The sequence below is a fragment of the Poecilia reticulata genome, chromosome 21, assembly GCF_904066995.2.
Source record: "Poecilia reticulata chromosome 21, P_reticulata-male-v2, whole genome shotgun sequence".
Taxonomy (NCBI): Eukaryota; Metazoa; Chordata; class Actinopteri; order Cyprinodontiformes; family Poeciliidae; genus Poecilia; species Poecilia reticulata.
In genome coordinates this window covers 16,970,976-16,998,972 of record NC_088850.1, presented here as the reverse complement: position 1 = coordinate 16,998,972, position 27,997 = coordinate 16,970,976, and the positions used below count along the sequence as shown (strand labels likewise).

Below are 27,997 nucleotides of genomic sequence, written 5' to 3'. Positions count from 1 at the left end.
ACGATGGGGTGAGGAGGAGTCGGCTGCTGTGAGAATCAGGGGGCTATAAAAGGCTTTTTCTTTGGCCACAGCCAAACATCCTGAACCACAGCAGATCCTGCTCCCATCTAGACCTGAGGACCAAACCCAAACGAAGGTAACCAACGCTCTTATCTAGTTCTGTTGCAGATTTTCTACAAGTCTGGAAGATAACTTTAAATCTGTTGTATTTAAATTCTCCAGCAAAACGGAAATTTTTATCGATGTGTCGGTCTTAAATAAGTTGTGTAAGCATATGCAGAGAAGTATTTAGCTTTATACTGCTATCAGAGAAGAAAGGTTCAACTAATGGAAAGCAGTGGCGACATAAATCTACTAAGATTATTACAGTGAGAGTAAAAATGGAAAACAGCTAAATCAAAGCATATGAATGGCAAAAATATAAAACTTAAGAGACAGACTTAACAAATATAGCCTTGTTGAAACCAAATATTTACATGCAATGTATAAAAAGACACATAACCAGGCCTTTTTTTCTCCTACAGACAAAGCTCTTCCTGTTTAGGTTAGGTAATATTACCAATTTCTATTTCATAAATAACAGAATATTGAGACAGAGATTTTTTTTGTCATGATTTAACGACCAGAAAAATATCAAAGAAATTGATATTTCCATATACTTCACCGACTTTTTTTTTCTTTCTTTCTTTCTTTTTGGTTGTGAGAGCTAACACGAGCTAAAATAAATAAACTGAACCCAGTCTTTTTCTGACAGGAAGCATGGATGTAAGCAGTACATCAAACTCTCAGATCCCCACACTGGTAAGAATGACATGTTTTTTTTTTCTTTTTTCATATTTCCCCTCGTGAATAAATGCTTAATTGTTTGCTTATGTTTGCATTTCCAAGTAGGTTTCCTCCATCTTGTCCACTCTGTCTCTTCCGCGTATCTCCCTGCTGGCTCCTGACCCTCCTCTCTCTCCGTCTCCCCCCTCTCCTTCGTCTCAGCATGCGGACGCTCTGTGTGGCGGCTGCCCGCCCTCTGGTTCTGCTCCGCAGTCCGGTGGCCTCTGGCCAACTCTGCCGCGGTCCGGAGCCGAGTTCCCTGCGTGGCCCGGGCAGCCCACCCAGTCCGTGCCGTGCTGGACCGGCCAACCAAACACCGCGTGCTGGCCCGCTCCCCAACCGGCTCCGGTTTCAGTTCCCGCTCCTATTTCAGTTTCCGCACCGACTCAAGTTATAACGCCACCAGCACCGACCGCAACCTTGGTACCAGCGCCAGTTCAGGTTCCTACTTCCGCAGTCCAGCAGCCCTGTCAGCCATGTTGGCCAGCCACGCAGTACCAGCCGTCCCAGCAGCCGGCTCCGATTCAAACCCAGGTGCCTGCTCCACCTCCGGCCGCCGCCACCATACACCCGGGCTTACCCGGCTGGCCTGCTCACCCTGGCTGGCCTTATAACCCGGGACAGTCAGGATGGCCCGGACAGAATCCGTCTATGATGGCGCCCCACTGGCTTCCCCCCACATCTGGACCTATGGTCAGTGAATACAAGGCATCCAGCGAACATATGCACCACAGTTCTACTGCTGCGCTATCATGATGCTTTCTTATGCTTCTCTCTCACTGTGCAGAGTGTGCCGTACAACTTAAACCTGGCTCGAGGAGTATATGACAAAATGATGATGACAATCCTGGGTTATGTCAAACCCAATGCCAAAATGTGAGCCTCTATCTGATGATTAGTGTTCACAGCTCATTTTATCATGTTACGAACACATTTCAATGTATTTTGTTGGGATTTTATGTGATGGACCAACATAGCCACCCAAACACAAGATGTACATTCAACTTAAACCTGTATGGATGACCATAGATGTCTAATGGCTATTTCAGGCTGACTGCTTCTTCATTTGGCCCAGAGAAATATGCTGAAAATAGATGAATTATTAATAATTTTTCATTCACATTTAACCACATCTACATTTGCACTCTTTAAAATCCAAACTTGGCACCCGTTCGCAGGAAAAGTAGTGTTAATAAAACTCATGTCGGTGCCATCACCGTATTTCTCAGAGGAGGGTGGTGTGCTTGGCGGGATTTGCAATATTTCTCCAGCTGTTTCCAAAAATCCCAACAAGTAAAATGTTGGTCTCACGTGACCAGAGGACCTTCCTCTGTTTGTTTCGTCCCCTACATGAGTTATGGCAAACTGTAAACTAAGGTTCTCATGGCTTTCTTTCAAAAATGGTTTTCTTCTCACCGCTTTAAAGATCCTCCCGTCTTCCAACAGTCCCACTACTAATTTATCTAATCTTGAAGGCATTTATTCCACTTTTCATCTGCGCATCTGGATTAGTACGTGTTGGTCTACCTCATTAAATCCCAAATGTAAAACACAAGAGCATGCGTGGTTGAAGTGACAATGGACGGCGTGCATGATTGTTGTGCAACAACGCTTAAATGTAAATGTAGGGTATGAATATGAGCGGCCTGGTTCCCCCCCCCCTGTAGGTTCACAGTCAACTTCCTGAGAGGCAACGACATTGCCTTTCACATCAACCCACGCTTTAACGAGGGGGCCAAGCAGGTGGTCGTCCGGAACCACAAATTGGGTGATCGCTGGGGCCCAGAGGAGAGGGACCTTAAGGGACCCTTCCCTTTCGCTCCTGGGAGCCCGTTTGAGGTGAGAAAATTAAAGTCAGGGGATTTAAGCGGCTATAGATCTTTTTTTTTTACTCCTCTAAAAGGGTTTGTTTTGTGAAGCCATACCAAACTGATTGAGACGCTGCTTACGTGAAACAAAATATGGTAATCTAACTCAACGATACTCTTCTGATCTCTTAACTGCCAGCAGAACGTGCAAGAGTTTATCGCTTAAAGTTGCAACAGGCTATCAATGCCGAACAGCATGTAACTGACTCCAGGTTACTTTTTCATGGTTAACGTCAGGCTAACGTTTGGAAAAGGTGGAAAAGGTTGGAAGGTCGTTTGTGCAGCCGGATCCTAGATAAGAGTGCTGCTTTACTGCAGGGAGGCTCCTGCAGGTCAGTGGGGCTCTCACGTAACGCGAAACATGAATATTGATCACACGTAACAACCAGGAGCCGTCTGACCTGACAGACGCCGTGTGTCCGTCTGTGGCGTTGAGAGACGACAGAACACACTGAAGCAGTGGCTCGGATGTCTTTGGATGTTTTTGCTTTCACCGAGTTCACGAAAAAAAACGTGCCTCTGTTGTTGCTTTGTCTTCCTCCTCCCCCCCCCCCCCAGATGAAGATCCTGTGCACTCCAGAGACGTTCAGGGTGGCGGTTAACAACATCCCGCTGTTCGAGTTCCGCCACCGCATCCGAGAGCTGAACCAGATCGATCGGATCAACATCCTGAACGACGTCGTCCTCACCTACGTCAACGTGGAGACGCTTCCTTAGATTCTTGTGCAACTTTTCACTCCGAAATAAAGCACGGATTACCGGCTAAGTTCAAGAAATGTGCTTAAAACCTAAACATTTTTATTGCAGTTTTCTGAAACAACCGACTAAAAAAAATGGTGAACAACTTAGATTGTTTTCAGAAGAAGCTTTAACTTATCTGTTGGGAGGGGGAAAAAAATCTAATAGCATTCTAGAGGTCGGTATGAACTAATGGTAGTATTTATTGCTTTTTAACGATTTACATATCCAGGTCTTTTTCCAGGTTTTATGACGCAAGTAATACAAACTTGGATGATGTTTTTTAAAATATTTTTTTGCTGTTTTTTTACAGATAACAATCCCGGACAAACTAGCTAAAATAAAATCCAGCTAACCATAGAAAATGTAAATGAAAGTTGAAATGATGTCACAGAATAACTGTAAAAAAAAAAGAATGTTGTTTTCTGAATATTTGTTGCAAAAAGCAAGAGGAAAGCATCAAAATGTGCATGTCCATGCAATGTTTACTTAGCAAAATATTTTGATTTTTTTTTTATAATGCTTTCATGACGATTATGTACATTTATGTTACACAAAGCTAAAATAAGCGCAAATTACAGCCTCTGTAATGGATTTAACCTTTTATTTCATCTTCATTTTTCAGTTTGAAGAGTTTGTCTTAATTGTTAACATTATTTTATTTATTAAATAAAAAGTCACTAACTACGATGTTTCGGTAAAGTGAATCTTAAATAAAGGTTTGAGCAGGAAATCGTTCAGTTTTCAGTTTATTTTAAAGGGAACAAACTCTTTCAGAAAAATACAAAATCTCAGGGCATTAAAAACAATAAATCTAAACAAAAGTATAACCAGGATTTTGACGAATAAAAGTAGACATTAAACACTACACATATTTCAGTAATATTAAAGATTGTATTGGCACAAAAGATATAAAATTGACGTATAATTCATTTGCTCTAGAGGGATTTCTGCCAAATGAGTCAGAAATCATTACTAATTTTTCATGAATTAATTCCCAGTCAATAATAAAACTAAGTTTTTTTTCCTGAAAAAAAAAAAAAGCAGAAACATTTACAGTACTGTAAATAACAGTGACATCCCGATAAACTAATTTTCTTTCAGTTCATCCTAAAAACCTTTTTCAAATATGGCGTACTCCACGACGCTTTAAAGATTTAAATGTTTCATATTTATCCTGGGTAAAAATCAAACCATCTGCCATTAAGTCAACACATACAAAAGACAAATTAGGGTTGAATAAAAAGCAAGGCACTTTACGGAAGAAAACTAAAACTAAATACTATTTCAGTGCTTAATATTCAGCCGTCGTTCTACCAGCTCTAAACACGACCAGCTCCCCACTGTTGGCGTGAATTGTTTAAATTTTTTTTGTGCAAATGTGCAAATAGAAAAAGGTGCTGTTCACGTTCTGTTGCTCCTGCACGCATCGGTCTCGTCACGTCTCTGCGCGGCTACTGAAAACGCCGATGCCGTCCACTCAGGTCTTGGTGTCCAGCCTCCTCTCCACAGATTTCAGCAGCAGCTCGGCGTACTGCTCCAGCAGAGCCAGGGCCTTGTCTCCGTCGTTGTTTGACACAGGGGCCGCCTGGGGCCCCGAGGAGCCGAGGGGCAGCGAGTCCAGCTCGGCCTTGACCCTGAACAGGGCCTCGGACAGGAGGCCCCTCATCTCCTGGTGGTCTGAGCGCTGCGGCTGGTTGCTTTTCAGTAACTGTGTCAGGAAAACACATTAAACCTGTCAATCGGGTGGAATATTTTTTATATCTTCTGTTTTTTTGTTTTTTAGATTATAGAACACCAAGAGTGTGTTCACAAATTCAGATGAAAAACATCTTAAATAAAAACTCAGTGTGCTGGAACACTTCAACTTATTAAATCTTGCAGCAATGTGGCAGAAAAATTAAAGCGTCTTTTGAGTGTGAAAATGGTTTGTGAAAATGTCTAAGATTCAGAAAACAGAGACCCCTCAAAGCACAATTTTATAAACAGTCTAAATGAGGAAAAAATGACATAAAAATCAAGATATAGGCGGAAATCTGCAAATAAAAAAAGTAATTTTTAAAAAACAAAGTACATCTCTACAAGTGTTAAAGTTGCAGGCAAGCTCCAAGTGAAACCTCTAGGGAAAGGGATAATAAAGCTGACAGTCATATTTTTAAATGTATAGAAATCAGCTGAGATGTGTTTGCAAAAATCTGATTCGAGACAATGAAATTAGGCAGCTTGAAAACCTCAAGTGAGTTGTTTTCAAAAGCAGCTTTCCTGTAGTGTGTTCAATACAGGAAGTGAGCACATCAGCTTCTTTCATTCAAAGATGCAAATAAAACTCGGGTAGAAAAGATCAGATAAATTCGACTTTGTCTCTTCAAGAAAACAAGCCATCTCTCAGGTTTTCACTCGCGTTTTCAATTTTTCGAGTGTTTGGTTTCTTTGCCCGGTCCCTTCGACCGTCTTACTCACCGCAGTGTACAAAACGACGGCTTCCCTCAGACTCCGTCGAAGATCGGTGACGGATTGCCTGCATGTCTCTAAGGTGATGGAGTGATCTGCAGCGAGGAGATGGAGAGAATGACTTTCAAGTTCGTCAGAGCGAGCGCACAAGCACCGAGGCACGCTCTGCCGCTGAGCAAAGCAGAGAAAACAGAACAGAGAGGCTGCAGTGCAATGAAGAGGGAAGTGGCTGTGTGAACGGTGGAAAGGGTGAGAACAATTGATTTTTCACCCAATATCCTCCAGAAGGACACAGTTATCACTGATAGTGCAGCAGATAATTCAATGTTTCAGCAAGATGGTTCACGTGTGGATGGAAGAACGTAACGTGGCTTGGATGTTACCTGCTGAAAAATTCAAGATGGCAGCCATTTTTCAAGATGGCCGCCATTATTGTCAAGGGAAATTTCTTTTTCTAATGTTGCCAGTGTATCACAGATGAATGTTTTTGTGATGAAATCATTCATATTTGGACCCATAAAGGTAATATTTACCTATTTAAGTACTTTTTTGCACTAAAATCGCAAATTTGATTAATGTGTTTGATTTCACATCATACATATTTTTGAACCATAGAAATCATATATATATATTTTTCTGGTGGACATTTTTCAAAATGGATGCCATGCTTGTAATGGAGAACATATGTTCACACTAAAATCGGCAGCATTTATTAGCCACATATTATCATGTTAGGTTCACTAACCATTAATTTGCTAAACAAGAATCTTAGGTCCGCTTTTACTAAACTGCAAAACAATTAGCAGAAAAAATGTAGCGAAAGCTAACGCTAACCACTAGGACGACTGGTGTGAAACTCTACCAGTCCTCAGTTTCAGTTTTGACGTCTGAATTGAATACTTATTACTTTAAAGTTGTATGAACAGGATCACCCAAGTCGAAAACATGACGTGACATAAAGTTCATCCATGCCGTGAAAATGGGAAACATTTTCACGATGTTTCCCATCCACCATTTTTGATTCGAAAGGCTCAAAAATGGTGGCCATCTTGGAAAATGGCCATCATCCTGAAATTCAAGTTGCTGATTAAAATATGAAAAACATGAGGGGAGAACATGCACTTTTTTGTGCTCGTATCCACACTTAAAATATTTTTTACAGTAATATGCAGCACTATTAGTGGCACTTAAAATCTGAAACTAAACACAAATGTATTTCTCTCTAAACAAAGAGGAGGCATGAAATGTCTCCTGCGTGCAGATTCTGACATAAACGAGGTCCGTGTTCAATCATCAGAGTCATCAGTGAGAAATAAAGGACAAAACAGACTGGGCACAAACAGACTGCAGTGATGATGAAAATCTGAAATCTGAGAGCAAACCTGGCTGTGGGCTCGATGTGCGGTCTTCTCCCAACACCAGAGGGCGCTCTTTAGCCACCTGACCTCCCTCAACACTGGGAACAAACGTTAAAAATGCATGTTACTTACAGACGGGACGCTGATCTTACGTGGGAATTAGCATACCGAAAAACAAAAAGGGAGATTTTCTCACATGGTGTCACTTTACAGCCACAGACCTCTTTTTATTGGGATTTTATGTGACAGACCTTCAGAAAGTAGGGCACAACTGTGAAATGATACATAGTTTTCAACATTTTGAATCATTGGCTTGATGTGTTCATCACCCTGAACACATCAACCCTGCAGCAATCCTGTTCAAACCAAAAGCACTCAACACTTCTTGGACTTTTGAAACCATGAATATTTTTGTCTTGAATGTCACAATTATGTTCTAGTCTACTTTGTGTTATATTTGCCTCGTACGAAATCCAAGTAAGAAACGTGGAAGTTTGCTGTTGTAATGTGACAAAACATGTAAAAGCAAAAGAGGCGTAAATTCTTATGCTTCTTTAAAATCCAGTTTAACTTTACCTCTCAGGAAGCGCGTCTCTTTTCTGCCTCACTGGCAGCGAACTTGGTAACGAAGAATCCAGACATAAGGAGAGTTGTCTGCATCGCGCTGAAACCAGGAGAGATGCAAACATATTACACATTCAACCCCTCAGCTGTGTGTTTGTGTAGTTTCCACGTTGTGTGCCTCTCTTCTTGTCTAACCTTGTGTTTTATCTGGAACATCACAGCGAACATCCACGGTGGAAGCAGAAGCCCTGAGCTTGGACGCGGAGCAGCCTGGGGTCGGCTCGGCGTCCAGGCACAGGCTGCGCCGCGAGCTCAGAGGCTGCTTCGGGAGCGGGATGCGCGAGGCCGCGGCGTTCTGGGTCAGCCGACCGGCTGCCTGATGACCCAGAGGAGAACTTCTGGATGATATGGACAACTCAGACGAGACGGAGGATGGGAAACAGAGGCTTGGCTCCACCTCCGGCTCGCCGGGTGACCTCCTGTCTTCGGGGAAGCCCGGGGAGCGAGGCGGCGACTGGCCAGGCTGGACACAGTCCCTCGGAGAGGTGGAGCGGCTGCGTTTGGCGTTGGAGCTGGCTGTGGGGTTCATGTAGGAGTGGCGGGGCTTTAGTTTGGGACTCTCGCATGGCGGGGGGGACGGCGAGGTGTGTGGTGACCCGGAGGACGGGGACGAGAAGTAAAAGGAAGGCTTGGAGGTGGAGGTCGTCCAAAGCAGTTGCTGAGGTCTCGTCTGCTGCTCCCTTTGGACACTAGGGGGCACCGGGAAGTGAGATGCTAGAAAAGGAGGAATGGAAAGATAAAATGAATTCTTCTAGGAAATTTTTTTTTATTTTACATGCTGGTGGAGATGATTTAAAATTTGTATGTTGATTCATTTAGCTGATTTTTTTCTCAATAATAGGTTTAGACTTCTGCCCACCTCCTTTTCAAACAAAGTTACAAATTCAGTTTAAAGATGAAGAAATCCATACCAAAAAAAAATGCAACCTGGAGGAAACAGCAAGTGTCAATGCAAAGAAATTTAAGGAACGGGATCAAATAAGAAAAACATACAGTCTGAAGATAAGTTCTGTGCAGAGCAGGACTTCTGGAAAGCAGCCGGTATGTCCAGCATGGAGGAGGTCGTCGATGTCGGGTTGGACTTCCTCCACTCAGGGGACCAGGACGTCTTCTTTTTCAGCGGCCGGAGCTTAGGGGGAGAACTTCTCTCTGGAGCGCTGCAGAGATGACAAACAGCAGCTTTGAGTAAAGCATTTCAAAACAAGCACGTTTGATTCTATAGTTTTAAATGACTGAGAAAAAAATTTAAATCTTTCTGTCACAGTTTGAAGGATTTCTATGAGGAACAAAAAAAAGTCTGGGTTTTCTCGTTACCTCTCAGTTCTGACAGCGGTCCTGTCCTCTGTCTTTCTCCTCTCGTCCATCATGGGCCGAACCTTTGACACCGGAGGCTTGGCGGATTTCTGTCCTTCTCCCGACTCAGTCATTCTGGCCAGTGGAGCTACTGGTCTACACAGCGGGCGGTGGAGGCAAACATTTATTTTCCTTGTGCACATTTTGGTAGCAAAGCTGACTATATATGAAGTAATATTAAGGTCATTGCGTGTTAGTTACTGAAATTTAGAGCTTCTCTTGCAGTTTCTGACATAGAGTATAATGGCAGTCGCCCAAGGCAGCAACAAGTACCAGGTTAAGAAAAAAAAAAAAGTTGTCCCTTGAACAGCTGCTATCCTTTTATTCATGGCAAACAGTTTTAAGTCACCCCCAAATTAAAACGACTTCCTGCATTGTGACTGATTATGGGACAGCAGAAGGAGCTCCATTAAAGTCGGATCTGCTACGGATGATTTGATACGTTCCGATATTTGTCATGTTGCAACTGCAAACTGCGGTGTATTTAATTTGTTTGTTTTTTTGTCTTTTTTACACAAAGTAGTGTAATATTGCAAAATGGAAGTAAAATTTTAATGTTTTTTGTTTTTTTTACAAATAATAGAGAATATTAAGGATGAAACATAATAAAAACTGAGCAAACTGACGCTTTAAATGGGGTTAGGTTATAAAATATCACCTTTTTTTTTGAATATTTATTGAAACATATGAACATGTAAAATATTCTCTGACAAAAAAAGGACTAACATTGCATATCGCTCTGAACAAACATAATCCCCAGAATGAAGCACTGTGGTGGCAGCATCATGCTGAGGGTAAATTCAATTCTGTCTGAATAGATTTTTTCCTTATTTATAAAAAATATATTTAAAAAAAGAAAAATGGAAACACATATTTGTTCCACTTCACAAATTTTCACTTTTATGTGTAGTCTGTCAGAGAAAATAATAAAAAAAACCATAAAAGTTTGTACTTTTACTGTAACAATACGCAACACTCTGCTTCTCTTATTCAAAAAGCACTCTTTTCGTTTCTATATTAAACTACTAAACCAGTTTTTTTGTTGTCGTTCATTCTTCGCTTCCATGTAAAGACAAACATCAAACTGACAGCTAGCTGGATGAGGAGGGAACGCAGATGGTTTAACAGAGCAGCCTGTTGGCGTCCACAGGGGTTTTATAATTATAGTCGAGGGTCGGCGCCGACCCGAGGTGGTCAGCACTACCTGTTATTATGTCCTTTGGCCAGGAAGTGTGAAGACATGCTGAGCCCCGGGACTTTGCTCTGCTCGGCTGCAGAAAGGAGTAAAAGAAAAAAAAAAACAGAAACAGAAAGTGGAAGTGAGACCAGGAGAGGAATCAATAATGTCTGTCTGAGCTCGACTGTGGGGTCATTGAAAGCAACACGGAGGCATTCTGAGGCACAAAAGCCCCAAGGCCGAGCCTGAATCGGGATTTTCTGTTTGATATCTGGAAGTGTTTGAGGTGTGAAAAGAAGAACGCTGCGGTTTATATCTAGATTACTTTTCTTACGGGGGAACAAAGAACAAAAACAGAAATCTTTGAATCCACCTTCTTCTGATAAATGAGAGTTAAAGGGGAATCGGCCGAGCTGTGGCTAATTCGGCAGCGTCTGTTCAGTCCCACCTGAGCTGCAGCTTTCAGCCAGCGCCTCAAAGTTCTGCCGCAGGAAGTCCTCTTCACCGGGCTCTTGGGAGTCGTTTACCGCCCTCAGAGCTTTGTCCATGCTCCTTACCAACGCCGTCTTCCTCGCAGCCCGCTCTTCCTCCTCGTCAGAGCTGCACCGACTCAGAGATTCCACGTCTGCTGGAAATGAGAGCAAAACCAGGAACGGACTCAGAGTGAAGCACAAAGGAGACGACGGGGAAAAAACTAACTTTGCTGCACGCATTGCCTTCGGTATTTGGGTAAAATACGGCTTTTATATTTTTATAACCTTTCCATATTGTGTCACGTTAGATAAAGAAATTTTGATGCGTTTCATTTGAATGGTGTAAAATTGAACAACACACAAAAGCAGAGTTATAAACTCTTTCTCAACTCTTCCTGTAAGAGTAAAGAAAACCAACCCCACAGCATGATGCTGCCATCACCAGGTTTCACTTTGAAATGTGGATTGTTCTTTTTGAAAAGAGGTTTTGCGTGTAGGCCAAAAAGTAAGTAAGTGATTTTTATTTATCTGGCACCTGCCAAGATACAAATCACAAAACTGCTTCAACAAACAAAACAACAAAAACGCAAAGCAAATCTAAGCAAAAATAAACGTCGGACAGGAACAACCGGATTTTTACTGCGCTCCCCGCATAACTTTTGCCAAACCACGGACGTGATTTACGGCCGTCCTCTCGCCACTTTTCCTCGAGAGTTACGGCGTCCTTCCACTTCCTAACAACGCTCATTTATCACATCGAACCTCGGTAAAATACACTGAATAACCGTCAAGGAGTGTGTTTACCTCCCTGCTGGTGTATGACCAAGCAACGCTGTTTGTCTTTTATTGTCACTAATTGGTCTTTTAATGGCTCAAATAGTCAAACTAACTGAAGTTTTTAACTAACTTTTCAGCTAAAAATTGGGACATTTTGTTCATTTTAAACATTTTGTTCATTTTTTTTAATTAACCAACTCAGCTGCACATTCATTTAGACTGAAGTATACTCTTTTCTTTATAACTACACAGTATATTTATGCTGAAATTTTGCCCTTAATGGACAGTATTTTTACTCTTATTTCTGTCTTTATATGTAGTCTATATTCTATCTTCGCGTCAGTCAATTTGCTGTGATTGCCTGAGACTTAGCTGCTGTTGCACAGAAATGTTCCCATTGTGGGACAATACAGAACATTTCTACTCTGCTCTGTAGTTTGTGTTTGCGATGTGGGAAACTGCTGAACCTCCTCTGCAGTTTCTTACCATCCGGGACGCGATCGGGGCTGGACTCCCTGCTGTCGTAGCCCAGCGAGCAGGCGCTGTCTGGGCTGCGGCTGTCCTGGCTCTCTGCGTGCATCCTCTGGCTCTGCGGGCTGCAGGGCCGCTCCGTCACCACGTAATCATCGCTGCAGGGCGAGAGAAACGGTCAAACTTCTAAAAAAAAAAAAAAAAAAGAGAAAATGGCGTTCCCTTGAGTGAGACAGTGTGGAGGAGTTGATGAGTTACCCATCCACTGGACTCGTGTCGTCTTCGTTTTCCTCGGGGAAGAACACCGGTCCATCCGTCGGCGCGGCACAGTTGGACGTTGCCGAGGGCAACCAAGCCAGACGCCTCCTGGATCTCTCTTCCACTTGCTGCTCCTGAAAATTAAAGTTGTTCTTTTCTTAAAATAAAAAATGCATCCAAATTCCTACAACTACCAAAACAAAAGAGAACAATTAAAAACCCAATCTGCTCACCTCGGGGTCATGGAGGCTGGAGATGCTCTGTGTGGGGAAGTTGAGGTTCTTCTTTTGACCAAAGGTCTCAAGTTGCCTCAGGTCCAGCATGGATTTCACCATCAGCTCCAGCGAACCGATGCGACGGGACCAACGTCTCCGCGGACGCTTGGTGGGGTCTGGAAGGACCTGGCTGACCGCTCCGTGCTGGAGAGGAACCAGGAAACAAACGAGGCTTCACAGCAGCTGCTTTACACACCGTCATGTTGTCAAAATGCACTTTAAAGTCTGTACGTGTCTGCACCTCACAGACAGCAGAGTCCTGTAAATGTCGTGTAGAGTGTTTGGAGCCATGCTAAGAAGATTAAAAATATAAAATTACGGGAATAGAGTCATAATATTGTAACTTTAATCTCGTAATATTAAGACTTTATTCTTTTTTTTTCTAGTAAGGCCCTAATACTTCATCGTAAGATAGTTTTAAAAGTAATCATTGTTCATAATTTTGTCTTTTACATACATTGTCAAATTCTAATTACTTCTTTGTTTTATTCTGTTTTATTATAGTTTGCTGAGGAAGCTCTTTGGTCTACATGAATTGTTTTTAATACATATTAATACATTTAACTATTGAAATTCTGAAGTCAGTGGATTTCATTTAGAGTTTTCAGAGAGAAGAAAAGGCGAATAGAAACATATACAACACTTTACATGTTTTTACGCACAATAAAACGTAGAAAACAACGTCGCTTTCCTTCTACTGCACAGCTGCACTCCAGTTAGTGTTGCAGAAAATCCAAATAAAATGCACCGACGTTTCTAGTTGCGAGTTGATTAAAGGTGGAAACGTTTTATTGGTATGAATGCATTCTCTTTTTTTAATGTTTGTGCAAATTAATAGCTAAGATACAAACAAAAATGCTAAGGTATTTTTTAACTGCGTGGCTGGTAGTTTCTTTAAAGCCTCTGATTTTCTTACCTTTCTCTGCTCCCAGTCCTGTTCTTCATCTGAACCTAATATTGGATTTAAAAAAAATAAAAAAAAGATCATGTCATGAAGACATTTTTACCTCCACATGGATCAGGTCAAAACAAGAGCTGATCAGCTTCTCTCATGTCCTTTTATTAGCCAAGGCGTTCATTATTAAAGCTGCTCTCCTGACATTAAGACAACTACCTGTATCCTCCTCTCCGTGGCAGCTGTTGGAGGAGCCGCTGCTTTTGCTGTCCTCCGCATCATTAGTGTCTTCGTTCTCCTCCGCCTCGTTGTCTTGGTCGCTGTCAGACGACAGGCCAACCAGAGCCGGAGCGCTGTACGCCTCCCGCCTGTGGAAAAAAAGATTCATAATGATGAGGCTCGGCGGAGCGTCAGCATGTAAAGCACAGAACTCATTATAAAGAGTCGCTGGCTCTGCTGTAGATGTTAAAAATGAGCATGTGTGTGTGTGCACCTGATTCCAGAGGTCCCACAGCTAGGTGAGTCCTGGTGTTCTCCCAGCTGGTGCTGCCTCTCCTTCATGGCCATTGTAAGTTCTGGAGCAAGGCGCCAGACAAAGACACAGCTGGGGGAAGAAAAAGCATACAAGCATTAAATATTTAGGTTTTCATCTCATTGTAACAACCGAGGAAACCGTCTTCAAACACATTCCCGGAGTCATTTCCTCTCGCACGAGGAGCTGGAAATTGATTCCACGTGACTCCTGGATGTATTTTTATCATTCTTTACAGTAGATGATCCAAAAGCAAAGCTCTCATTAAATCTTGCACATCAGTCTACCACATGGCAGGTTGTTGCAATTTGTATTTAAATAATTTATTTTCTAAGTACATGAAGCGACTGAAGGCGAGTTGCACTAACACTCTCGCTCTGAATGTTTTTTCTTTTTTGTGCTTTAGGTGGACAAAAGAATAAATCTTTGACATGATAGGAAATATGAAAATCACGTTCTGTCGGGAGGAGCAGCAAGGCAGCCTGATGCACAAAAATCCTTCTTCATGTGTAAACATTAATTTTGTTTTGGTTCCATGTACTACAATTCAGGTTTTTATAGTATTAATGGGCACTCACAAACACCTTTAATAATGTACGGAAGATTAAGAGACATTTTATCAGCTAAAGACAACGATGTGCTAGGAGACCACTAATAATGTTTTCCAATTTATGTTGTTTTGCTTAGATTACGGGATTAACACCCACTAGGCTTTAGTTTTTGTTCAGATATGAAACAACGGTCTAATGTAAAGCATGACTACAATAATTATGTATTCACGCTACTTTAAAGTGGAACCAAACCCGATTGTGAAAGCACAACCCCACTCCCGGCGCCATTTTGAAAAAAAAAAATCCATAAAAGTGGGCGGAGCCGAAAGGGAAAGCGCCGTCGCCATCTTTGTTGCTACACTTTAGACCCCTTCTAACGAGGGGTTCAAAACTGCTGCTAGCGACAAATCTAGCGACGTTTTTTAGTGTTTTTGGAGGCTTGTGAAAGAACCAATCACTTTTCAGTAACTGTTCTGAGCCAACAGCAGCAGTGCCACATTACAAGCAAATACCCGTATGTGAACGAAGCCGTTCGCTTTCCATTTATAAGCAACTGGAAAATTCAACTACAGTAGCCACCCTTCAGCCCAAAGAGGGCAGCACTGAGACAGTTTTATGTCAAATTGGTATACAAGTTCGCATGAAAATGTCACAACTTGCGCAGTAACAAAAGATAGCATCTGTTAAGTTTATAGTTTATCTGCAAAATAAAAAGTTTAATTTGTGGTTTATCTACTTTTAAATACAACCAAAACCAGAAATGAATATACACTGTACAAAAAGATCCAAAATCTTTTAAACTCTTAATCTGATATTGAATCAGACAAAACTTTTTTCCTTTTAAGGTAAATTGGATTATCAGATCAAATGTTTACATACACCGAGATTATCTACATGCAGATGACGATATCATGACTTTGAAAACATAAATGGAGAAAAACCTTTTGATGTATTTTAGGGCATTATAGAAAAATCATAAGAAGATTATCTGTGGGGCATAACTTCCAAAACAAAGGGTTGACTTGTCTCCCGTAGATCAAAAACGGCGTCATATCTCTCAGCAAGTCAGGCACCTAAAGCCACAAACAGCCTTTTTAGTAAAGAGACATTGTGAAATATCAGCTCACTGTTAATATTAAGTGTCAACAGGTTCTGAGTCACTTTCCTGTGTGAGCTCAAGTAAAGACCATCCTCTCACCTGTCTCCTGATACAGAAATCAAATGCTTGCAGTCGCTGGTGAACTTCATCCCAGTGATAATCTCTGCAAAACAAAAGCCAGTCATTAGCACCGTGGTACCTGGGCTAACCGTATTCATTTTCATACAAAAGCTGATGAAGATCATCTTCAGTCTGGTTCTGTTACCCGAGTGTCCAAACATTGTGGCAACACACTCTCCAGTGCAGAAGTCAAAGATGCTGATGTTTTTATCGGAGCAGCTGGTGGCCACGTATTGACCCGAAGGATCGATCTGAACCTTTTAGAGCAAATAAAAACAGTTCCTTATTTCCTGAAGTGTCTATATATATATATATATATATATATATATAAACAACCACTGCAGTGTGAACTGAAGGAGGAAAAGTCACCCTGAGGAGACTGCCATCTTCGCTCAGCGATCCTTTGTAGAGCTTTCTCTGTTTGCCGCTGCTGATGTTGAAAATCCTGCATCGGGAAGAAGAGCAGGCCTCAGGATGTTTCAAACTGCCAACCGGCAGCCTTAAGCGAAGTAGCCGCACGCTCGCGCACGCACCTGATGCAGCGGTCCTGACAGCCAACAGCTGCGTACTTGCAGGTGGCGTCGACGCTCATGTCGTAAAGTGTGGTTTTCCTCACAGTGTGGTGGGAGCGCTTGAACTCTGTGCCTTTGTCGGTCTGCAAAAGTCAAAAAGAAAAAAAGAAAGAAAGGAGCACAGTTATTCTTTCCCCACACTGAATAAAACTCTGCACTGTGTAAACTCTAGATCACCTACTAACATAAATAAAGTATTTTTGCTCCAGTTACTATTGTAAATGTTTTAGTACACTTGAAATAAGACAAAACAAGTTACTTTTCAGCAAGATACAGGAGTTTGTTTTAAGTAAATAATTTCTTAACATCGATAGAAAAAAGTACTAGTTTGCATTTGCATTTTATTCCACTAACAACAAAACGTTTTCCCATGTTATAAATAAAATAATGTCAGCGGAAGAAGTACTCTTTGATCAAGATTAAGAAATGATTGACTTAAAACAAGCTCCTATATCTTGCTGAAAAGTCACTTGTGAGTCATTTTTATCTTATTCGTAGATAAGAACCTAGACCAAAGACAGTTAGTGAGGCTTTGTGTTGTATTGGTTGCACATTACAAAAGTGTTGCGTTTATGGCGGAGTGACAAGAACAATACACATTGTTTAAAAAAACGAAAAATCAATTGAAAACCCTCTTTGCAGCTTGCCAGAAAAAAGATGTGGAATGAAAATCTCTGCTCAGACGGGGCCAAGGTGTTTTTGTTTTTCTTTTCTTTTACCTAAAAGCAAATCGGCATTTGAGGCAGGAAACCAACTCCGCGCATCCATCTGATCAAACCCTCCTCGTTACAGTGGCAGCGTTGTGGCAGGATGCTTTTCTTTTTGCAGGGACAACGATTACTTTATGAGACACTTTGAGAATCCTTGTTAAACACACGATAGGAGAAACGATCCTATTGTGCAGCAATCAGTGCAGATTAGTAAACCGATATTCGGTCAATTATTTTTTTTCTTTTCTCTGATTTATCCTGGGGAGCTTTGGGGCTTTCGAAGGTTTTCAGCACAAACGGAAAGTTCCCGGGAAAATGTCCCTTCTTAAATATTGTTGCTAAGTGTTTGTGTAAGCATAATTATAATTATCCTGAGCTTGCTGAGCAAACACTTTCAGCATCAGATTTACGAGAGCGCCTGTTGCATGTTCCACGGTAAATGTCAGATAAAAAGTAATGATGTTACCTTGTGCGCCGTGCGGAAGTAGATGCTCTTGTCTGCTCCGCAGCTAATCATCCTCACCTTGTTGTCATTGGCTGGAGAACAAACAAAAAAACATTACTTAATGATTTATTCATGGTCAAAGTTTTATGATTGGGAAAAAAAAACATAAATGTGGAAGGTCTTATCAAAAAGGTCTTATTAGTGTTTAATCCTGATTTACAACCAATGGGGGAAAAAAATAAAAAAATCTAAAGCGGGGCGCATCATAAAGCACATCGTAAATTACGGATTAAATAATAAATCAACGATAGCAACAGATGCGCATATGTTAGGAGTATGAGAGAAAAGAAGGACTTTCCTCCGGCAAACAAATAAAATCCCAAATTGACAATGCGTGTACATTTCATTAATTATGTAAATAAGCTCACAGAAGCGGGACTTTTATGTGTGTGTGTGTGTGTGTGCGTGTGTGCATGTGTGACTGCGGGGCGATAATAGCGGGGATTAGGAGAAGATTAGCCGTCAGATGTCGGCGGCGTCTCGAGTGGCTCACCGGCGAAGCGGACGGCTGTTATGGATGAGGAGTGTTCGTCGAGCGTCTGCACCAGGCTGTAGCCGTCGTCCGCATCCAAGACGTGGATCAGACGGTCCCTGCTGGCCGTGGCGAGCAGCTTGAGGCCTGAGAGCAAAGGAACCGTGTTAATGCATGGCAGATTGGACTAAAACACACTGCCACTGCAGTCACAGGTGCACACACACACGCACAAACACGCGCCGACCTGTTTCTGGTTTACTGTACTCCAGACAGAGGATCTCGGCGTCATGAGCTTCCACTTTAAGAACCTCCTCCATGCTGCCGAGGTCATGAACCCTGCACGACAACGCCGTCACATTACAGACAGACGAACACTCGAGGTCTGCCAGTTCGGTCCCCGGCCGTAAATCACCTCAGCATCCCGCTGCGGTCTCCGGACGCCAGGTGTTTGCCGTCTGGACTCACGCAGATGGTTCTGACGCCTGCTCTGGTTTCTGCCGTCTGCCCGTCCCCCGATTTGTCCGTGATCGCGTTACACTCTGGATCCAGCAGCGTGCCCGCGTTTCCATCTACATAAATTATCTTCAAGAGATCCTGCAGAGAAAACGATGAGAACAGAGCCATATCAATCATTGAGAGGGATGGTTATATACCTCAAAGCTTCAATATGTCAGAGGTAGTGGAGGGCGGTGCAGACTTGATGTTTTATCACGATATTTAGTGGTGCCTTTGCGATTACGATAAAAGTGATGATAAGAGCCTTTTCTGACTTCTTTTTTAGGCGACTGCGTGGCTGTGATTGTATGTCATAGCAATTATAGTCCCACCATCACAAATATTGCTTAAAAAAACATTCCCATTTATAGTACGCTTTTATAGAACATCAGTCACAAAAAGGAATGACGTAATTTGTGATTTTACGCATCGTTAATCGACACCGATAAATAGTAATTCTTATCCTGATAAGAAATCTATCAAAATAAACAATAAACCACACGATAAATGCCCACTCAAAAAAGAAGAAAAAAAAGAGACTTGTAAAAAGGCGAACTCACGTTGCTGAGGATGTTCTGCGTCGAGTCTCCCATCCTCCATATTCTGATGGTGCCGTCTGCTGAGCAAGTGAAGAACGAGTCTGATGACAAATCTGAGGCCAAACCTCCGGGAACGTCAGGAAATACCTGAGAAGCAATGACGGGATTACTTCAAATTCGGCAGGAAGTTGCGACAGCAGGAAGGATTTCTGTATTTCTCTGGTCTATGACGTAAAATCCCAATACAGACTGAATGGATGCAACATTTAACGTGTATAAAAAAGGAAAAAATAACAGCCTGCCTCGATCACAAGACTCAACAATTTTGTTTATGGTGGCAAAGGCAGGTAGATCACGTGAAACTCAGGAGATCCAAATTATTTTTAGTGATCAAAGTTGCTTATAATAGATACAGTTTATCATTATTTAATGCTATGGTTTTAGTTTGTGTATTTTTATTTATTTCTTTGTATTTCTTACTATTTAATTCTTTCTATTTTGCATTATCCTATTTTTCTTTCTGATCGTTGTAAATTTTCTCTGGGAAATAAAGCTGTTTTATTCATCATAATTCACCATTTTACTTATATTTTTTTCTCAAGTGTTGAAATTGGCTTTATGATACTGTAACTATAGGTTTAGTCAAAATTAAAGATAAAAAAACAAAACATTTATTTTTGTGGTTGAAACATGGCAAAATGTGAAAAGTCTCCTAAAGTTTCAGTTATCCATCAATAACCTAATAATTCACTCTGTTTTTCTATTGTTAAGGGGACATCCAGAGGTCATTATTGTGTCAGGAGAGTTTTCTTTTTTTTTCCGTTTACACAATCGCCTAACGCTGAATGTGTTTACCTCCAGGTCCCAAACAGACGCAGCATGGAAGAGGGCAGAGTTCACCTTCCCGACCCGGTGAACCTCTCTAACGTCCCACACATACAAACTGTGGTCACTATACACACAGCTGAGCCAGCGGCTCACGGGATCATAGGTGACCGCAATGACGTCTGGGTATCTGTCTTCTGTTTTGGTGTGAAACAGAGCGCTGTAAGGAGAAAAGTTGGAAGAAGGGAAAAAAAAGACTGAAAATTAGAAGCAATAGACTAGATTTCAGCTTAGACTTCTCCAACACAAACAGGAGGCGTTTGGGAGCGCGTCGGGACAGCCGACAGATGCCACTCGAGACAGGAAGCTCTATAAATAGATCCTTCGATTTCGGCCCTGCAGTGGATCGCTGCCAAGAGAGCGCAGCACCGCTCCTGATCCGGTCCTCACCTGGCCTCGGTGACGGCCGAGACATCAGCGCCGAGGGGATGGGGCCGCGGCAGCGTGCAGACAAAGTGCAGGTCGGCGGGTCTGAAAGCCCGCACCGTTCCGTCGGCACAGCCGCAGAAGATGGCGTCTTCGGACAGAGACAAGGACTGAGCCGCGCCGGTCTGAGAGGGAGACAAACTCAATACTCAGCTTTGTGTGCGGTCGGAGCACTGCTGCTGAAAAAATGAGCACCAATGTGAACAAGCTATTGGAGATCCAGAGTTGCAAATCCTGAAGCTGGCAACTGTCTCTGCTTAAACCTGTATAGTCTGCTCCACACACAAAAAAACCCCCAAATTTTTAAAAAAAATATATGTATGTATAAAAATATATTTTAAAAATCACTCTTTTTTGTTCCTTCTATAACCCATAAAAACACATCATGGTTAACTTGCATAGCATTTATCACTTCCACCACTTTTAAAAAACAAATTAGTCATTTGAAATCCAACAGCATTACAAATTCCAATCATCATTTTAAGCAGTAAAACATAAAACTACGTCCTTCTGTACATCATATTACTCTATAAGTCTAAACTGTTATGGAAAATATATATTTACTGGTGGTAAAAAAAAAAAAGTGGGATTTGGCATTCCATAATAATTGCTTCTTCAAATGTGCACTGCCATTTTTGGCTGTTGACTGAAATTGATGTACTTAGATCTTCCACCAGAGGGCAGAAAACAAGTAAAATGATCCATCAAAGACTTTAATCAAACTAAGCATGTGTAACAAGAAAGAAAAACCAGAAGAAATTGATCTGTGACGGGCAAATGCGGTTTACCGCCACTGGAAGAAAAAGACGTCACAGATATCAATAAAAAATTATGCATCTGCCATTATTTAAAAAAAAAAAAAAATCTCCAGTATGTCGTATTTAGCCAAACAGATTAACAGAGTACCACTGATATTCTCTGTGTTTGGACCTACTGGGCCAAAACGAGCCTGCGCTGGTGTCACTCACCCGCAGGTCCACCCACTTGTCCAGCATCCTGCTGCTGTTAAACTCACACAGCAGACCGGAGGAGGTGATGCAGAAGGTGGAGTCGGACTTGGAGCCTCGGCCACAGGCCACGTCAGAGAAGAAGTTGTTCCTCAGCTCTCCCAGGAGTCCCGAGCGGCCCAGCAGGGGCATGGGGGTTGTGGTCTGTACGCGACAGAGAGGGGTAATGCTAGATCAGGCTCACTTTCTCTTTAGATGTAGTATGAGAATCCGGTTTCTTAAAAAAGTGTAACAAACCAAAAACACCCTTCCGTACCTTGTTGGCCTTACAGTTGTCCAAATACCAGAACTTGACGTGTCTGTTGCCCACAGTCACAAAGTAAGAGCTGTCCTCAGAGAAAGACACGCCTGTCACCTTGCTGGACACTTTGTTCGCCGCGACAACGACGTCTTTCTGCAAGACAAGAGCCCAGACACGACTTTAAAGCACATATTGACTGTAAAACCCAAGTTTTTTTTATGTCAAATTTGGCAGTCGGTTGAAAGGTCGAACTTGACGCCGCCGTGCTTGTTTAGCAATTCATGGGAGATCGGCCCCCGCTCAGTGTTTGTGTCAAACAATAAGGCAGTCAGCAAGCACTTGGCCTTTTGGCACAAAGACTGGAAGTAGGAGGAAATGGGTCGGTTTCAGACAGATTGTTTCAAAGTCCCGCTACCTCCGAATCAAACCAAAAAAATTTTTAAATTGTGCTTCTTCAGAAGCAAATTTAAGTGTTAGAGAAACGGGGTTTTAACATCTGCGGGGTTCTGCGTGTGACAACAATCTGGTTTTCCTCAGAATCTAACAGATTTCAAGAGCTTTGGCACATCAGAGTGAGCAAATGTCAAGTCAAGACGTGGCATGCTGTTTGCCTCGTACCAGGAAAGACTCGGCGCTGTCACTGAATCAAAGCTGAGTCAGCTTGCTGCCAGCTTAAATGTCTGTTTACGTGTGAAACATGCAGTTGAAATTTTGTAGTATGTTTTTTTTTTTTATTATTATTATTCCCCTATAGCTGCAGGTTTCTTTTTCAGCTTGATGTTGCAACATGAACATGACCCCTCCTGGTCCTTTTCATTAAATTTGGGTAAATTAAGAAATCTAACCCACAATTACTCCGATAAAACCGTTTTAGACCGACACGGAAAACGTTTGCACGAAAGCAGGATTACCGCAAACGACACAGACCTTCCAGGCCCAGACGTTGACCATCATGTCATGCTGGTTTCCCACACTGACTATGTATTTGTTGTTGGGAGAAAAGGCCACACACGAGACGCCGTATTTGTGCTTCTGCAGCTCGGCCACCTGCCTGCGCTCGGCGACGTCCCACAGTCTGATTGCTGGTAGGTGACCGCTCTGATGAAAAAATAAGGAAGAAAAAACAACAGTATGTGGTCGTTAATATAACATTTTATACGGTATCTCCACTGTGGAAATCAAGTTGACTTCACTAGCTTAACCCCAGTGCTCATCTGTCTATCCTGTCTCGCTAAGAGCTAATCCTCCCTGTCCTCTGACTGAGAATAGTTACTTTGCCTCCAAGGGATCAAAAGGTCAGCAGACTATTTGTGTTGTCCTTTTTTTTTTATTAAGGCTGCAATCAATGGGAATTGAGACAACCAGTAAATCTGAGCTGAAAGAGACAGAAAACAAGGAAAAAACGAGACAGATAGCCCATCTGCTGGCAGCTGTTCCTTGTATGCAAATGAAGTTCTGTTTGATGAATGAGCGCCTGTCACAGACATCAGATAATTTACTCAGGGTCTTTTTTTTTTTAAATGCTTGAATCAAATCCCATAATAAAGCTGTGATGCTTCTGTGCGGCTTTGACCTAAAATCAAACAGATTCTCAGATTGAATTCCTCAAAGCGAAGCAAAGCAAAGCAAAGCGGCCTTCAGGTGTTCCAGATTAAAACGGTACCAAAATGTTTAAAAAAGGTGCCAACAGTTGGCACGTTTTGGTCATTTGAACTTTGATTCCCGTAGTCATAGCAACCACTGCGTGTCCAGCCACTTGCACGGCGAAGTCGGTAATCGGCTTTGGTAGGCAGGGGGGGATTAAGGTGGCGAGTTGAGCCGAGGCCCACGTTGTAGCGCCGACACAGAGGACTGAAGACGCTTCAGTGACGGGACATGTGGGACCGAGACGCAACAACAACAGCAACAGCAACCTGGACGCCTTAAAAGTGGGGAGGCTTTAGCTCACTTCGTACCAGCCCGCGGAGACAGATGGGTCGACATCCGTGAATTTGTATTCAGCAACGAGCCTGTGTCTGGCAGGGGATAAAGCATGCAAACCACCAACTCTGAGCAGAACTGAAGTCTGTTTGAGTTAAGCTAAAAAAGCAGTCACATTTCTACTGCAAAATGAATCGTGCTCATTATAAAATATCGACGAGGAGGAAACTGACCTCTCCCGTCACCAGGTGCTTTCCATCGGGGGAAAATGAGAGAGCTGTGATAGTTTTCCTGTGAAAGTGAGGCAGAGAATTTAGTTTCATTCAATATTCTGGGAGATGTCTAAAGTTTATTTTGCTCCTTTGTGAATGCGGGTCAAATTTCTGTACAGCTCACCTGGAAGTGTTGATAATGTGGTGCTGTCTGTCCTTTTTGGGGTTCAGCAAGACGACGACGCACCTTCAGAAAGAAAGGAGCGACACAAGGAAAACGAGCAGAGGCATCAACATTTTCTTTTCCATCACAAGTAAAAGGACAAATAAAAGATATAGAAAGTCTAATATTTCTCACTGAAATGAAGTCAAGTGAAACTATAAAGCATTACAGATTGACCATTTAGTAAAAAAAATGGTTTTAAAGAAGTATATTTATTAGAAGTTTAATATTATGTGTGTACTATTCAAACACACACGCTTGTTTTGCATAATTTGCTGACATAGTTAAACCCGTTTGGCTTTACCTAACAGAACTAAATGTTACGTGAAAGAGAACCTGAAACACACTTAAAACAAAGTAAAATAAACTGATTTACATGAAAATCTGGATAAAACACTTTCCGCAAACTAAAACAAGATCTCTCTCAAGTTAGGACAGTTTTATATCTGAAGATTTACTTATATTAAAACTTGAATTCAAGACAAAGTAAGAAATCCAGGTGAATAAATGGTTTAAAGAGAGTCATATTGACAACGTAGCTTCCCATTCTAGCTACCATTAAAACCGTATAGACACAAATATAACCAATGGTCAATTATAAAATTAGAAAGGACTTGCTACGTGAATGCTGAATATTGATTTAGAAAATGTAGATACTTGATACTTTCCCACTAGTTGTTCGGCATAAAAATCTCCTGTAATTAGCTATAACCGTTAGCTAATTACTGTCTGTTCAGACAGTAAAATTAACTATTGTCACTGAATTCATGTAATTACTGTGTCTCAAAGCTGTGAAGCGGTGTTGGAGTTTTCTAGTTTTAAGCAAAGTCAGACAAAGTGTCCTAAATCACAACTTATGTTGAAACATTTGAGCTTTTTAACGTTATGCTAGGCTACATAGCTTCAAAGAAGCTTCAGACTTGAAAGTGGGAATGAAAGGACAAGAGGTCTTTGTTACCCCACCTACATTAATCACAAACAGCCATGTTTTGGTTTATTTTATCAACATAAAAATGCTGCTCAGCTATCTGTAGACAACAATACGTAGCATAGTTCACCTTTCACACTGTAGAGCAATGTTACCTTTCTAGTTCTTGGGAGAGCCGGCTAATATAATAGCTAACAAAAATTTTATATTACTAAGCAAATAAGAACCTCCTAATAAATTTCCCTCTGAGATCAGTCATGTATATTGATTTTTTTTTAAGGCTATGTAAAATCAAGCCTATTGAACTGAAACCACGCTATGTAGCTAAACAATGTAGCCTAATCTATCTGTAATTTTCATACTCTCATAAATGCTCTCTTGCATATTCAAATTGCTCAGACAGAAACAATGCCTCCTGTGAGAAGCACTTCCTCTCTCTGCACTTTGCCCATTGGCAGCTCGCAGATTAGCGCTCCTCCTGTTGCAGAACAGCAAGTTCTTGAGATGCGTGCCAGGAAACTGCATTGCTGGTACCGCAGCTTGTACGGCTTTAAACTGGGACAGCAGGTGGAATGCCAGATTGGGGCTCAATTTAGGAAATTTGTGCTTAATTTGACAGACACTGTGGGTCATGTACAAATATCTGGACACACGTAGACTTCTCAAACTGACAAAAAGTTACACGGTTGAATAATATGTAGTTTGTTTTAAAGGGGAAAAAAATGTCGTTTTTTTTAACAGGTTGGTTGACTTTGTGCAGCGCAGATGTGAAGCAATTATCAGAAACCGTGCTTAAACGGCTCAATTTTACGTCAGCTAAAGCTAAACTCTTCCAGCTCACCAGAATCTGAGCCTTTTGTAGATCACAGACGGATATAAAAAGCCTCCCTGAGGATGGCACAAATAAGATTTGAACTTTCTCTGATTGAGGAGGCCCGCCGGGCCCTCTTCCTCCTCCTCCTCTTCAAATAGTTGACAGATGATACTTGATCACAGAAATTTGCACACTAAACGTCTGCAAGGGGCAGATATGATAAGAGGCCATGCGTGCACCGCTGATAAGACAAAGAGCAGATGTCGGGATAAGGGTCTTTACCCCGCTGGATAGGCCACAAGTCCAGATCTGGGATCACAGGTCAGGCCACTGTTTCCTGCGGCAGTGATCCCCAGCACCTTCTCCAAAGTCACCTGTAGAGACACATAACGGAGACCTTTTTTTTCCTGTTCTACAGATCTCTGAGAGCAGCTGGTGGACAGGCAGACGGGAGCCCAGCCAACAGTGATGTAACTAAGCATCTGTGTTAATGAATGAAACGCAAGAGGAGAGAGGCAGGTCACAACACGTGTGCAGATGGGAGTTAGTGCGACAGAACTGAGGTGCAGAAACGCTGAGCGAAACACAAAGACCCTGTTCAAAGTCAGCAGAAATCTAGAAAGCATTTCGGATGTCTACACAACTTTTAATTTCGTTGAGCTTCTCTGATGTTTCACTTTTAGAAACAGTGAAGAACCGTCTCTGACTCAAGACTTTCCTCATAGTCAAATGCTGAATTTGGTACGGTAGCACCTTTGTGACACTTTGTTTTTTTTGAAATGACACTTTCATTTTATAAATGAGAAAACGTGATTTTAGTTTTTCTTTCGTGTATAAAAGTGTGATGTTGACGTTCTATCAGTAGAGGACGAGTCGGCTGGCTCCAAACTCGCTGTCTGTCTTGACGGGTTTATGACGTCCTAATAACACACATGCATTCATAACAAACAGGAAAGCATAAAAACACCTCATAATCCTGATGTTTGTTTATGGGTTTTTTTGCACAGCCATCGTGTGGCGGCTCAGTTTAAAACCTTTTCACGCAACAGACTGCCATAAGATTGACATAAATTAACTTTTTCATTGAACTAGACACGTTCACGCACGAGACAGAAAATTTTATTTTTAGAAATCTTTGCAACAGATTTGAAAAGTAGTAAAAATTAAAATTTAATTGACAGCAGTACCTTGGAGATGCTAACTGCTGGATGTACACTAGGGGTGCACAAACAAAATTATTTCCAAAACACAAGAAAATACTTTTTCGACTTCTAATTTTTCCCTGTTCAATAATGAACTAAATGAGCAATGTTATAAAATTACATGAGAAAGGATCTTCAAATCACTGCATAATTAAAACATGTTTGCTTATCTATAAAGAAGACTTACATTTTCCTAACTTTTGTATTTTTTGTTCATTTGTTGTTGTTTTTAGTTTGGAGGTGTTTTTAGGTTAATCATTTGCTGTTCTCCTGGTTTAAAAGTTTTCTTTATTTATTTATCTCAACAACAACAAGTAGGACATTTGTCACTCATCCTGTAATAAAACACTTTCTTAATTTGGTTCGGTTTAATGAGTGGGAACACTAAAGTTTGCTTATAAGGCAAAAAGCAGAAACAAAAAAAACACGATTGTTTATGCTCGTATGTACAGATTAATAAAATGAATAAAACGTTATTAATAAACTATAAATCATTTGTCTTGCACCTCACATGTTAAGGGGTTATCAAGAAGGGACCTCGGGCCACACTTTTTGACACTACAGTAACAAGAAAATATCTTTGATTTGAACATTTATTCTATGCAATTAATGTGTGTGTCCTAAATCTGAAACTTTACACAACTTTCCCCCCCCATAGTCCTTCTCACCTTGCTGGTGAGGCTTTCCTTGCATTTCTTCTTGTTCTTGATTGACGGCGACCGAAGTAAATTCCTGATGCGACTTGTGATGGTGAAGCCGTCGCCGGGCATTTTGAGCGCAGCTCTCTTGAGTCCTTGCGCAGGTAATAAAAGCAACACCAAGCGACAGATCCTCCTCCAGCAACAATCTGTAGATCTTTACAAAGTCGGACAGCTCTGCTGCTGCTGCTGCTGCTGCTGCTGCAGGGACGTGTGGTCACTAAATATCCGAAGCTGCTCTACAGCGCTCACTTCTGCCCGAACCGCGCCTCTCTGTTCGGCGCTGCGTTTTGAATGGAG

At 41.8% G+C, this 27,997-nt stretch overlaps 2 protein-coding genes across 6 annotated transcripts; one reads left to right on the top strand and one right to left on the bottom strand.

Moving 5' to 3' along the window:
* The first annotated feature begins 5 nt into the window (after positions 1-5).
* Positions 6-4,164, top strand: LOC103457880 (uncharacterized). 4 transcript variants are annotated; one of them, XM_081602074.1, is made up of 7 exons: positions 67-136; positions 525-549; positions 755-801; positions 988-1,518; positions 1,613-1,701; positions 2,493-2,664; positions 3,252-4,164. In XM_081602074.1, the coding sequence occupies exons 3-7, from the start codon at positions 760-762 to the stop codon at positions 3,408-3,410; spliced, it is 993 nt and encodes a 330-aa protein (XP_081458200.1). In that variant the 5' UTR covers positions 67-136; positions 525-549; positions 755-759; the 3' UTR covers positions 3,411-4,164. The 4 variants fall into 4 exon arrangements, with proteins under 4 accessions (XP_008396560.1, XP_008396558.1, XP_081458200.1 ...); XM_081602073.1 differs by having other exon boundaries at positions 892-1,518; XM_008398338.3 differs by lacking the exon at positions 525-549 and having other exon boundaries at positions 6-136.
* Positions 4,164-27,993, bottom strand: LOC103457881 (mitogen-activated protein kinase-binding protein 1-like). Of its 2 annotated transcripts, none has more exons than XM_008398340.3 (33): positions 27,668-27,993; positions 26,080-26,171; positions 24,017-24,079; positions 23,854-23,911; positions 22,628-22,798; positions 21,716-21,853; positions 21,421-21,603; positions 20,417-20,577; positions 19,997-20,186; positions 19,163-19,288; positions 18,520-18,701; positions 18,352-18,443; positions 18,126-18,251; positions 17,594-17,664; positions 16,379-16,500; positions 16,215-16,290; positions 15,991-16,102; positions 15,825-15,888; positions 14,037-14,147; positions 13,763-13,911; positions 13,565-13,599; positions 12,607-12,792; positions 12,374-12,507; positions 12,131-12,273; positions 10,843-11,022; positions 10,422-10,488; positions 9,179-9,313; positions 8,858-9,021; positions 8,000-8,578; positions 7,817-7,904; positions 7,265-7,338; positions 5,892-5,977; positions 4,164-5,142 (listed from the first exon to the last, which is right to left on the bottom strand). In XM_008398340.3, the coding sequence occupies exons 1-33, from the start codon at positions 27,767-27,769 to the stop codon at positions 4,912-4,914; spliced, it is 4,491 nt and encodes a 1,496-aa protein (XP_008396562.1). In that variant the 5' UTR covers positions 27,770-27,993; the 3' UTR covers positions 4,164-4,911. The 2 variants fall into 2 exon arrangements, with proteins under 2 accessions (XP_008396562.1, XP_017157686.1); XM_017302197.2 differs by having other exon boundaries at positions 10,843-11,019.
* Positions 27,994-27,997: the final 4 nt, after the last annotated feature.